The sequence below is a fragment of the Phaseolus vulgaris genome, chromosome 2 (genome assembly GCF_051622355.1).
Source record: "Phaseolus vulgaris cultivar YP4 chromosome 2, ASM5162235v1, whole genome shotgun sequence".
Taxonomy (NCBI): Eukaryota; Viridiplantae; Streptophyta; class Magnoliopsida; order Fabales; family Fabaceae; genus Phaseolus; species Phaseolus vulgaris.
The window spans coordinates 29,692,964-29,707,245 of record NC_143499.1 but is presented as its reverse complement, the minus strand read 5'-3'; the positions used below and the strand labels follow the sequence as shown (position 1 = coordinate 29,707,245).

At 28.7% G+C, this 14,282-nt stretch overlaps 1 protein-coding gene across 1 annotated transcript; it reads left to right on the top strand.

Moving 5' to 3' along the window:
* The first annotated feature begins 8,138 nt into the window (after window positions 1-8,138).
* Window positions 8,139-13,080, top strand: LOC137811320 (O-fucosyltransferase family protein). The gene is made up of 10 exons (XM_068613010.2): window positions 8,139-8,844; window positions 9,817-9,879; window positions 9,987-10,065; window positions 10,137-10,207; window positions 10,308-10,396; window positions 10,483-10,686; window positions 10,979-11,249; window positions 11,601-11,828; window positions 11,945-12,142; window positions 12,607-13,080. The coding sequence occupies exons 1-10, from the start codon at window positions 8,713-8,715 to the stop codon at window positions 12,814-12,816; spliced, it is 1,545 nt and encodes a 514-aa protein (XP_068469111.1). The 5' UTR covers window positions 8,139-8,712; the 3' UTR covers window positions 12,817-13,080.
* Window positions 13,081-14,282: the final 1,202 nt, after the last annotated feature.

Below are 14,282 nucleotides of genomic sequence, written 5' to 3'. Positions count from 1 at the left end.
GGTTTTTAAGATTAATGGAATTAGTTCTTAAACCTCTATGAGTAAGGAGAGTCTCTTTGAATTAAAGATGAGATGCACCAAGATTTAAGAAGTAAATTTGGATTGATTTAAAAAAAATAAAATGAAGAAAGTAAAGTTATTTGAATTTGAATAAATTGTAGTGATTTGTGAGAAAATTTAATTAAAGTTACTAAGTGATTTGATGACTGTGAGATGATTTTTTTTTTAAAAGGTTTAAAATATAGTTTTATAAATTTATCTTTGTTTCTAAAAATATTTGAATAATTAAATTTAAATTTAAATAATAAATTATTTTTATATTTATTTTTTATAATTAATATTATGATTATATAATTTTTTTATATAAATAACTATGTTTTTGTTATATTATAATTGTATTTTTTTATATTTTTTTAAGAACTTATGTCAATAAAGTTCATATTAAAATAATATTTTTATTTATAAATAATTATTGTCACTTAGTATAATAATAATTTTCTTTCTGTGCCAAAATCCAAAAATCAAATAAAAAACATAAAAGTTGTCTTGTAAACCCACACATGTAAATTGTGTAATGCATATTCTAAAATATGATATTCTAATCCACCAAATTTAATTATCAAAATCACAAAATTAGAAAAGACACCTTAAATCTGGATATAATCGATTATTTTCTAAAACAATAATATATATATTTTTTATAAAAAATAATATAAATAAATAAATAAAATGATACTTGGAATACCTAATCCATATATAAATAGACAATTGTATGCAAATGAGACTAAAAAATGTCTATCCAAAATAACCATAGATTTATAAATTTTTCTCTTCGCATTTACCTTTGTAGCAACCAACACATATGGTAAAAATAAAGATATCTAAGATTAGATCCCTATAACTAACACAATAAAAAAAGATTTCATTGAATGAAAAAGAGAATCATCTCCTTCAAATTAAATCATTAAATATCATCCGTAACACAAATTGATTGACTTCATATTTACTACTTGTAACTCGCATAAATTTTAATATGAGGTGTGAATTTTTAATAGAAGGTATTTGTATTTACTTTACAAACCTCATTAGCTCACAAAACACCTTCATGATTTCTTACCTTCATCATTACATAGAAATAAGCCAAATAACCATCAATTTTATTACCACACCATACCAAGTTACCCAACCAAATCACCTAAATGTGAGCACCCACAAAATATTAACCATTTACACTTCAAATGCCTATTCTAGGACACATGCACCAATTCGAGTATGACAACCCTGTCTTTGAAATTTTGTTTATTAATCAAACTCAAACTCTTAATTACATTCCTCCAAAGATTTCCTCACGATTCCATTGTCAAAAATGCAATTAATTATGCTTGATGTGTGTATGCTTAGATAATCGATCATGCAGGGAAAGAGTTTTACACTTTCCCCGTTTTTCCTCACTGCTAAATCCACTTAAATCACTATATAAGAAGAATGTATATAAGAAGAATGTTGATGAGCATATATATACCATAAATCCATCCGATGAATAGTAGTGATTCAGATGCAAACAGTGGGAGGCTGAGAAACGCGTTGTTGAACAGAAAATATTAAAGTGAATGTGATGTAAAAGCATGGGCAACAAAGGGACAGCAGCTTGCAACAAATTGACCCATCAACCTCCATTCTTCAATCACTACACAATCTGATTGCGATCTCTGATTATCAGTGTCACTGCCCTCACTCTTAGGACCCATTAACCTTGTAATTTTCTGGACAAGGACCCTATCATCTTCATCAACACTTTTCACCAACACAACAACATTCCATTTCTTATATTTTTTTATCATTATTCCGTACCACACCATTTCTTCCACCAATCAAGTTCAAACTCACTTCAATGAATCACATATTTTTAAATAAAACCTTCAAATAGAATTTCTATTCTCATGTACAAAATTCCAACTTATTTTAGACACACAAAAACATAGTTAATGTTCTATTATGTGACCATTCAATATATATTATTACATTTTATTAAATGGAGTATTGAAGTGTTGTTTTTAAGTATTCACAAATTTCATGTTACGAAAAAATATCAATATAATAAGCGAATTAAAATTTCATTTATAGGATAACTTAGATATGAATATAATTATGTTCTTTACACTCTCTTCATATTTATTTTACTTCTTATTATACTCTTAATTACATAGAAATCAATAAACTATTAAGTATGAAAAAACTAGGTTAAAACAAGAAACATATATTTTATGACAAATCAGTTCAACCTTTTTTCTTCTTTGCGTATATTTTTTTTACCATTTTATTTTTGTATCGAGGAATTTATTGTAAAAACATATTTTTAGGAGTACTAATGGAAGAGGAAAACGTAAAAAAAGAAGAAGGAAGAACGCAAGTAATAAAAGAAGTATAAAAATATTGGAGATAGGATTAAATAAATAAAACATAAAGAAATATTAACAATAATGCACTCCTTTTTTTAGTTTGGTACTCACTCCACTGACTATTAGAAGAATTTAATTAGAGGTTATATAACTTTATTAGAAATAAAATTATAAAAAGTTTAAAATAAGTTACTCTCTCATATCTTCTCACTTTACTGCTTAAAAAAAATAATATAAAAAATTAATAATTTAATATATTTATTGAACATTAACTAATAATGAGATTAATTTCTAAATTATAAGGAACACCACTTATAAATTAATTTTGTGACAATAACAATTTAAATTTACTTTTTATTAAGGTATAAGAACTTTTGGATCCATCAGATTATTTTTATTTTTAGATTGTCCACAAATATTTAATCTACGTATAAGATATTTATAATTATACGTGAGAGAAAGTCTTCAGATCAACTTAAGATAAGATCTATTTAAGTAGAAACCATTATTATTTTATATATAGATAAAAAATTTTAGAAATACTCCAATCAATTATCATAAACCCACTTTTTATTCATATTGATTATCTTATTTCTTAATCACTTTTGAAAAATATTTAAAGTAAGGTAAATATGAGTGCTTAATAATAATAATAATTAATTAGTTACCTTCAACTTTAGAATGGATTGATAATTGAAAAATAAAAGTTTTTCAATCAAATAATAATGCATAAAGATGAAGAAAGTTGGAGAATCATTTAGTTACCTGTGTGGATAAAATACCTACATTATTTGACAATCACTAGTAATTTGTATTTTTTATTCAAGTGTTCTAAGATTTGAATTCTAGTAATGCTATTTTGGTAAAATAAATGCTATAAAATTTAACTCTTATAAGTTTAAAGAAAAATAAAAATATAAGAAAAGAGAAATAGTTATTCATAAATAATTTAGAAAAAAAGATGCATCTATTATCAAACTTGTTCACATGTCTAGAAAAAATATTAAATAAATTTAATTAAATATACTATAATATGTAATAAAAACAATCATTTGAAGTTTCCTAGAAAATTTATATGAAATTGAAATAAAAAATTATAAAGTAAAGTTTTTATATTTATAACAATAATTTATTTTTTCAGCCATGTTCTCATACACATAACTGAAATTGTAAGTTTTTTATTATAAAAAACAAGAGATATCTCCAAATAATTTTCCACGAAGATGTTCTATAACCTTGAAAAAAATGAATCTATTTATTTTTATTACATAGAATAAAATAATGACAACATTTGTCCGCGTTTGAGGTGTGTTTGTTTATTTAATATTAAAAACGAAATTATGTCCCTTGCGTGGCTGGATTCCAAAAGAAAAAAAGTTTCAGGAATAAATTGACATTTGCACTAATACGGGGATTGATTCCCAATAGAACAAAGTTCTCTTACACCATACAAAATTTAGCAAAAACTGAAAACTACACTAATCAAACTAATTTTCAACTTCTTCAAAACTATAATTTTCGAACACTCAGTATTTATAAATTTTAATTTAGTTCTTCATTACAAATAAAACACTATCTCCTCAAAATATATATTTTACATTTTACACCCATACAATACACATAATGTTTATTATTTATATGGAATTAGAAATAATCCTAATGCATTTTTCATTATTAAGAAATGAAATCCATTTATCAAAATTAAAAATCCAACTTAGTCTTGTTTAATTCACGAGTGTGAACGAAACTGGATAAATTATTTAAATAAGATTTTTTCACCATTTCTTTTACTTCTATTAACATTCCAACTTGTATGAAGTGATGTAAATTTATATCACACCACATTTTTCACATAAAGACTTCTATTTTATATCGAAATATAATGATATTTGATGTAAATTTATAATAAAAATATTAAGTTAAAAATATTCAAAATTTATATTAAATAAAATATGATTGGACGTTAATTTTTGATATTTTTTTAATATGGAAAATTTTCAATAATAACTAAATATTTTAACTAATTTTTTTTTTATATAAAATCATCTAATTTAACCTAACAAATTTATCAACAATAAAATAAAACTATATTATCTATTGGTGGAGAAGAAAAGTAGTTCATTATTTTCTGAACTTTTGAGTATATTATCTTAGAATAATGAAGATTGATCATTAAAAACCTAAAACATGATTATATCGTAATCATAAAAATCATCTTAAGTTTTAGATATGTTACATCTATCCAGAGTCTATACATTCATCTAATACTTAAAATGTCTATGTATCGACCACAACTTTAATTAAAACGACATATTTAATTCAAATACATTCTTATACTTATAATATAATTCTATAATAAAAGAATGTAAAACTTTAATAAGCTTTTTATTTTCTGACCAAATTTTCTTTGTAGAAGAAAAACCACACTAACCTATAATCCTTATACTGTGCTATGTATAATGTGTTATGTATAAGCATAATAAACAAATCCTTTTAGTGTTGGTTATGTATAAGCATCACACATAATAATCAAATTACTGAGATGATAATAGTGATTCACAAAATCTGTTAATATTTTGTAATTAGAACAATAATAAGCATGACACAATGTGGTTGCTAAAAGGTGTTGTGTGAATGTGATCTTAGCTGAGACCAAAGGTCAATACCAATTCATTGCAGTTTCTCCCTTCTAACTCCTCAGACAACTGTCAATGGTCACAGGACATTATTAGATGTTTTTTTTATCATGCAAAGTCCTACAAATTATTTAATAAATATTATTATTACAGAATATTTTTTTATTAAATAATGTTTCCAAAATGTGTAAGTGCATTTTACTCCTGAGTCATTAATGTGGCAACTTAAGAACTGTATACAATTCATTAAGTTGACAATTGTGGACATGATGCCTGTTATTGAATAATCTTCCTTCTTGATGTAACGTGTACGTTCATTTAAGTATGATAATACCAAATTATTATATATTCTTCATGCACTGGGAAAGATCTTTACCTTGTTTTTTATTTCAACGCACAGAATACAGAATACTGAAATGAGTCAAGCGAGGAATGATATTAAACTAAAAAATATTGATAAGAGTTTGCTACAGCTTGTGAATGACTCATGCCATATAAATCTTCATCATGTTATATGATATTTTTGGTTAACTGTATTAAAAAGTGCATTTTAAATTTAGTTTAATTTTTTATCTTTAATTAATGAAAGATTTTTAACACATTTTATTACTGAGATGTCAACTCATGCATACGACTATATAATTGATTAACTTAGAAGTCCTATTAATGTATAAGACTATATAATAGGTAAATCAATAACGGTTTAGTACTAGATGACTTTATCAATATAACAAATGTTCTAAATGACTCTGATATTACATTAAGAAATGAACTTTAAGTTTAGCTCAACCTTATAAACAAGATGAGATTTATACTTACTTTTTTTTTATATAAAAATATTTTCATCTTAGGCATCACTATGCAACTTGACATCTCAGACACCTTAAATAACAACAATCATTTGTCATCACATGAAAAAAATATTATTAAAAAAACAAAAAAAATGAAAGAATTAAGTCAAAACTCATATGTTAACAAAAACGATACACATGTAAACTATTCTTATTCATAAAAAATTATAAGAATAGACTAATAGAAGCCTATTATACCAATGAAATAATTATTTACGAATAAATCATAAATTAGTCAATTTATCAGCACACACATTCCCTTTAAAAAAAATATAAGTAACCCTAAACCTGATTTATACTTATGTGCTATAAAATATTATTATTTTATTATTTTTAGTCCATACGGGATATAAAACACTTTATATATCTAAAAAATTATATCATTATATATATATATATATATATATATATATATTAGGTTGTGTGTGAACAATAAGATACACAAATGCTTACAAATGCTTTAATTGCATCAAGATGCATATTTCATTTTCAACTAGTTCATTTTTTTAAGTCTAGAAATTATATTTGTGGGCATTGAGTATCCTTGTGAATGATATCATTTTGTTCTTTTCTTTTCATTTTATACAATCCATTCATTGTGTGAGTTTTTTAAGATTTTTTTTACTGTATTTTCATGTTGTCAAAATAAACAGTGGAAATTTTATTAAATTTAATTGAAAAATCAATATGTTTTAAAAAATATTAAATTGAAAATTTTATCTCTTATTTTCTCAATAAATGAGTTCACAGTTTAGCATGTTACATAGTTTTCAGTAATACTATTTTTTAATATCTTGATTTTATTTTATACAGGATATTTAATGTTATTGTTCAGCTACAAATAATAGATAATAATATTGGAACATGGGATATTTATGATCATTCAGATTGACTTTTATAATATTTGGTAAAAAAGAACACATTTGTACATTTGTTCTTGGGAGAACGTAGTAATTCTTGTTCAGTAATTTTGAGATACAATATATTTGTAGAAAAAAACAAAAAGAGCATTTTGAAAGTGAGTATTTAATAAAATCAGCGCACGTGATAATTTTTATGTAGGAATGACCGAATCTAAATAATTTATAGTATCACATCATAAAATAAAATAATTTACTTCAGGTCTTAGTTTTGGTAAAATAGAATTCTTATATTTAGATTATTTTTTCTAACCTCATTAACATTTATATTTTGGTATTCCAAAAATTTGTTGGCACAGAGTCGCCGACATATACAAATACGTATATCATAAACACAGTTGCTGTCTGCCAACAAAGATAGATTGGGCTGACCGTATGGAATACGATGAATTACAATAAAAAGTATTATTGGATTTTCTGGAATGAGAATTTTTATAATATTTATTGTTAAATTGTTAGTGGAGTGTTGACCTGGATTCTCTCAGACCATAACCATCCAATGAAAAACTGTAGAAACTTCGTTTTTATATATTCTTTCTCTTATTCCACTGTTTCTGGTGTCTACATCCAATCAAAAATTGGACCAATAATTACTATCTTTTAGAGAAAATGATTTCTTAACACTCATTAACTATAAAATTGATGCTGGCAAGAATATATAGTATGATTTACATAAAATACATTTTCGTATGTATTCAAAAAATAGTTTTGTGTATCATTCAAAAAGGTTTTCGGTTTTCGCAATATTTAAAATGTATTCACTGTTATAGAAATTGACCGTGCTTTTGAAAATATTATATGGGAAACTAAATCATTACAGATATAAATTATTATTATTAGTAGTAAATAATAGTAATTATTGTGTAGACTGTAATCTACCACTTCTTTTGTTTTTAACCAAAAACTAAAACAAAACAATGATTAGTTCGGTAAGCTAAGGATTAGGAGGAAATTACTGGTATTTTCTTATCCTAAATTATAAACAAGCTTGAAAACAAATTACTATATTATTATTTCTACAATATATATATGTTAAAATTAATCTTAAAATAGATTTGTTTACGCATGTTGAGTGATGAGAAGTGTTAGCACTACTTTACCAGTTTGAACAACACCAAAAAGACCAAAAATATGATGAATTGGATTTTTAGCAATGTTTGCATGGAGAAAAAGAAACAGGAACCCTTCCTTGTCTATTTTGATTACTATTTGAGTGATTGGTGGGAGTAAAAAAGGTTGATTCTCTCCACTGGTGAAGATAGAAAAGAGTAAGCACCCAAACAAAGCAAGCTTATTTACTTCTGAGGTTGTCGGTGGTCACATTAAAAAACTAAAAAGAAAAGAAAAAAGTGCGGCTATTGAAGAAAAAGGCACTTGCTTGCACTGGATAATAACAAGACATTTTGCTAATGCCAACAACAACAATGATCAACAACAACGGTCTCATTTACCACTCACTCGACCCAACTGCATCAGCATTCAACACCTGTCTGTGAAACCTGTGACCCTCTTCTTTCTTCTCTCCCCTCTTCGTGATTCTCACCTTTGTTAATGTAAAAATCCTAACTTTGTTCCTTTATCAATTGGGGTCCCCTTGAAAAAGACGCCACCCCTCATCATTATTCAATTCGGTGAACCAGGCCAGGTGTCCATGTGAACTCCTTTACTCTCTCTCTCCCTACTTCCCTTCAAGCCCAGACACATATCTGCACTTCACAACCCTCCAAATAATATTTTTCTATATATAAGACCACCATTATGGAGATGGGGTTTACTCTTTTCTGAGACCCTTTTCTCTCTTTAATCATCCTTCTTCTCTTCTCCCCTGCATTAGTTTCCATACACACAGTTACACTTCTGGGGAAAGGGGTCACTTTTCAGATCCAACGTTGAGCTTCCACACATCATGATAGAGCCCGCTAACCTGAATCAGGGTCACCCTTGTAGAGCGTCAACACTTGTTACTCTTTCATTGTTGTTCTTCACACTAGTGCTATTCTCCAGCTTCACCAATGCTTCCTCTTCTTCTGTGTATCCAGTGAGTTCAGTTTCTTTTAAATATTTGTTTGGTCTTGGAAAGGTTTTTCCATTTCTAATTTTTGTGGAACAGGAATGCTTTTCCTGGCTACTTTTTCTTTTTTTCAACTAAGCTTATTTTTACTACCTTGAACTTTTATCATCTGTCGGTGCGTTTAATCACTGTTCATGCTGTAGATTCTGGGGTATTCTAACTTGCTCTTTCTTTTTTAGTTATTTATTGATGGTTAGGTGGTTTTTTAAGTTGCACACTGGAAATTATTCTAGAAATTGGAGCTTGTTAAAAAATGTTTTTTTTTGTGTGTGGCGGCGAGGGGAAGATTAAGAAGCTCTTAAGTTAAGGTTAGATGTTGGTATTTAAGAAGAAAGAAGAAAAAAAAAACTGAAGTTCCTGGGGTTGGGATTTTCTTCTCCGGTGAAGCTTTGGCAGCTTGAAAGAGATAAGAAGGTTTAATGGACCATTTAATGGAATCAATTGACTTGGTTTGGTTGGTGACACCTGTGTACCTAATTAAAGGTCCATTATTTTAGATCACAGGTTTCAGGACCGCGTTTTTTCATTTTTGGGGGCGGGTGTGAGTATTTTGTCGTTACTTGTTAGAAATTAAATGAAAAGTTAGTTATTATTTGAGATAAAAATATAAAATTTTACATGTTTTCACCCATATGAATTAAATTTCATAATGGCGTTAAGAAAGTTTCTTTCGCAATTAAGTTGTTAGGAGGGGGTTGAGTTATGGCATTTTATTGTCATGGGCATGTTTATTTGCCTTCTGAATTCCTTAATTTCTATGATCTATGGTTTGTTGTGGCACCAGAATGATCACCATTTTAGAAATGAACCATACTTCAGAACATCGTTATGTTGAAGTTACCTAGTTCCTAGGTTTTATTTGTTACCTGCACTTGTCATTAAACTTTTGTTTGTTGTCATCTAGTGCCTTATTCCTTTTAACTAACTAACTGTATGCAGGAATTGAATCCAATAAAACCCAGACATTCGCGTCTTCTGAGGAGTGCCGTACAACGTGAAACTGTAAGAATTAATTGAGCAATGGATATATATCAATTCAAGATATTTTTTTTGGCTTGTGTTTAGCAGTGGATGTTGATTTTATATTTTATTATTTTCTCCTTGTTTAGCCTGCATCACAGCTTTCTGAACTATGGTCACCTCTGGAAAGCCAAGGATGGAAATCCTATGTTGAATCAAATAAGCCAAGTGAGGAACATTAATATCATTTACTCTATGCTCATTTGATCTTTCTGTGACTGACAATCGAATTAAAACAGAATTACCCGAAAAGTCTGAGGGATACATCCAGGTCTTTCTCGATGGAGGTTTGAACCAACAAAGGATGGGGGTAGGTATTTAAAGCCTTTTACTTAGATCAAAAGTTTCCTTAAGTGAATCGGTGAAAGGCTCATAATTAAATCTTAGTGTTTACTTTTCTATTTTTGTAGATATGTGATGCAGTTGCTGTCGCAAAGATACTGAATGCTACTCTAGTGATCCCTTACCTTGAATTAAATCCTGTATGGAGAGATTCAAGGTAATTGCTGACACCATAAAATTGCATTTATTTGCCCCATGGATTGTGTGTGGTGTTATATTGAGATTGCTTATGTTTCTCTGCAGCTCCTTCGTTGACATATTTGATGTAGATCATTTCATTGATGTATTGAAGGATGATATTTCTATAGTTAAAGAGCTTCCTGGAGAGTACTCCTGGAGCACAAGGGAGTACTATGGCTTGGCTATTCGAGAAACCAGAATCAAGGCTGCACCTGTGCATGCATCAGCCCACTGGTATCTGGAGAATGTTTTGCCTGTTCTACAGAGGTTGGTATACTTTTACTTTAATTGCTAATTACGCAGGACTTAAAAAAGCTCAAGTCCAATTTTTTAATAATGGTTGATTCAGTGATTGTTCCGGATAATTTAACTTATTAAATTAAAGCATTTGTTATGTAACATCATTAAGGTGTATACTCTGCAGAATACTGTATACCGTTGTACTCTTTGTGTATTTATGAAAATATGATTGAGTTTAAAGTATATTGTGCTGAGGCCATCATTGTATACTCACTTATTTATGAACTTCTAATATCTTGGTATGTTCCATTTGTTGCAGTTATGGTATTGCTGCAATCTCTCCATTTTCTCACCGACTGAGTTTTGACAACTTACCTATGGATATTCAACATCTGCGCTGTAAAGTCAACTTTGAGGCTTTAATCTTTGTTCCTCATATCAGAACACTTGGAGATGCCCTTATCAGCCGCCTTCGCAATCCTGATGCCTCAGCTGGAGAAATGGGCTCCAACTACCTTCAAGAGGTCACTAGTGAAGGTGCTAGTAAAAATGCAGGGAAATTTGTTGTTTTACACCTCCGATTTGACAAGGTATTACTATTTTATTTGTTATTGATAATCAACTACCTATAGAAGGTTGCAGTATTTGTTTGCCTTTTTCTTGTTTCTTTTATTTGGGGTGGGAAATGTAAATTGAGTGCTTATGTGTCAGTACTTATATGTATGTATGTCACTATATGTACATTGGCACATTCATGAATCATAATTATTTGTGTTTCACAATATAGGATATAGAAGATTTGAATTTAAGTTACACTGGGGTGTAGGATCCATTACTTCACATCCTCAATTATCCTTTTATTTGTGGAACATTGTTGCTGCATTGTTACGTTCATTTATCTCTAAGTTTAGAACTTAGTTGTATACAATGTTTTATGGCAGGATATGGCAGCACATTCAGCCTGCGATTTTGGTGGAGGAAAAGCTGAAAAATTGGCCCTTGCAAAGTATAGACAGGTTATTTGGCAAGGGAGGGTTCTTAACTCCCAATTCACTGACGAAGAATTGAGGGGTCAAGGTCGCTGTCCAATGACTCCAGAAGAGGTTGGATTGTTGCTAGCAGCTCTTGGATTTGACAACAGCACTCGTTTATATCTTGCCTCCCACAAGGTAAGATAAAGGGAAATAATTATGTCCTTAAGATAAAGGGCTTTTCAATTTCTAAAATCAGGAAAGTGATTATGTTTTCCTTGTTTTAAAGTCAAATAGTTGATTGTACTTTTCAGGTCTATGGTGGAGAAGCAAGGATTTCAACTTTGAGGGAATTGTTTCCTCTGATGGAAGACAAAAAGAGCCTTGCTTCATCTGATCAGCGTGCTCAGATCAAGGGAAAAGCTTCTCTATTAGCTGCACTTGACTACTATGTTGGCTTGCATAGTGACATCTTCATCTCTGCTTCCCCAGGAAACATGCACAATGCATTGGTGAGTTGTGCTAGATGCTTTTTAGATAACTAAGTAAATCTTAAGTTATTGAGTTAGTTTTTGGCCTTCAAGCCATCATAAAATGAAAATTTATGGTAGTTTTAGAAAACCAGGGACTCGATTAAAAGAAAAACTACAAGATCAAGGACCCGATCAAAACACGTTAGCGACCCATTAGAAATTTGGCCACAATTAAATTAAATTAGTCTACATCTTAGGCTTATCCATTCCATTTATTTCATGCTGACCACAATAAATTTTTGAATTAATGATCCGGTGCATTGTGGCTCAAGTAACAAATAACACTAATGAATGTCATTTGGCATTTACCTTAAAGAAACCTGTGGTTGACACTGTTCAACTCTGATTCAGTTAACAAAGCTTCTTGTTTTGGAAATGTAAATAGATATTCTTATTTAATTTTGATAAACTATTGCTGATAGTTAATGTTTTGATGATGATAGGTTGGACACCGTACTTACCTGAACTTAAAGACCATAAGGCCAAATATGGCATTGATGGGTCAGCTTTTCCTGAATAAAACCATAGAGTGGTCAGAGTTTCATGATGCAGTGGTTGAAGGTCACCAAAACAGACAAGGCCAAGTAAGGCTAAGGAAGCCCAAGCAATCCATTTACACTTATCCAGCTCCTGATTGCATGTGCCAAGCTTAGTAACTCCTACTACCATACTTAAATTATTGCTCGCGGATGTAGCCTGTGTATTTTATAGTTCTGTCTTATTATTTAACATATCTGGTGAAAAATAAGAAAAGCATTATCATATGGGGTGTGTGTTATGATGTTCTTGATAAGAGTGCTTGAGAGTTAGTTGTGTATTGTGTGGGAGATGTATTTATCAGATGATGGCATTCTTAGCAGGAGCCAACCATTATATTATTTATAATTCAATAACATGAGCCATATAGTTCTTTATCACTCCATTATTATAAATTAGATTGTAGCTTGGTTTTCTTCTCAGTTGTGTTACCTACTACTGTTAATTAAGTCAAATATAGTAACTTGGATCATGTAGCAATTGGGGTCTACAAATTTGGACGTTTCAAAATGTATGAATCTTGATATGGAGATTTATCTGAAGTGTTTCATTCCTGCCAGAAGTATTTGTCCTTTTCTTAACTATTCATTGGTCTATTGAATTTGTCTTGGGCATTCCAATTGGTTAAAAACAAAGTGATTTTCACTGACAGTTAAATGAGATTGTGCCACTTGTTTCAGCAGTTAATCTTTCAACTGCAAACCTTCCAAATTATTTTGTGGATGGAATAGTTGATGGGAATTTTGAAGCCTTATCTTATCTGAAAGTGTTTCTATTTGCTTCCACTTTTTTTTCCACTGACTCCACTCCAATAACTAAGCACTTCATTTTCTTGACTATTCTTTGAGTAGTTCAGTTGTCATGGGCATTCAGCCAAATAGTTAAAAACAAAACAGGAGTAACTTTCATTAACTTATTATTGGAAGACCATAAATTAAATTGCACTTGACTTCTTGTGGCTGGTTCTTTTTCAGTTTCATCACCTTACACTTTCCAAAATTTTCAGATATATATTTGAACAATGAAATTTATATTTTATGTAATTATGTTGCGTGAATAACTGCATGCTGTAATTATGTAACATATTTTACTTTTTAATATACCTTTTAATTTATATAAGAATTTAGTTACTTATTTCTGCTTTATTATTTTTTAAATAAATTTCAAATGTGATTTTTTTTTCACTTCTCATTTTTTTTTATAACTTACAAAAAATAAGTTTAGATTTTAGATTTTATCTGTTCTCTCTCTAACGGGCAATTTCAAATTTTTTATATCTGAAACTAGCAAATATGTATATTTACATTTTATTACATTAAAATACATAATTTTATTATTTTATGAATAATTAATTAAAAATAAAAAAATAGTATATATATAATTTTGTAAAAATTATATTAAAAAAATTATATAATCATTATTTTAAAAGAAAAATTATTTAGTTATTTTGAAATAAAGAAAAACCATTCAATTAATTATTTATTAAATAAATTATTTTTATTTATTAAAGAATAAAAATTCTAGTTAAAATGTGGATTTCAACATGGAAAAAGTTTCCCACTCCTTGCTTTTTAAAAAAAAA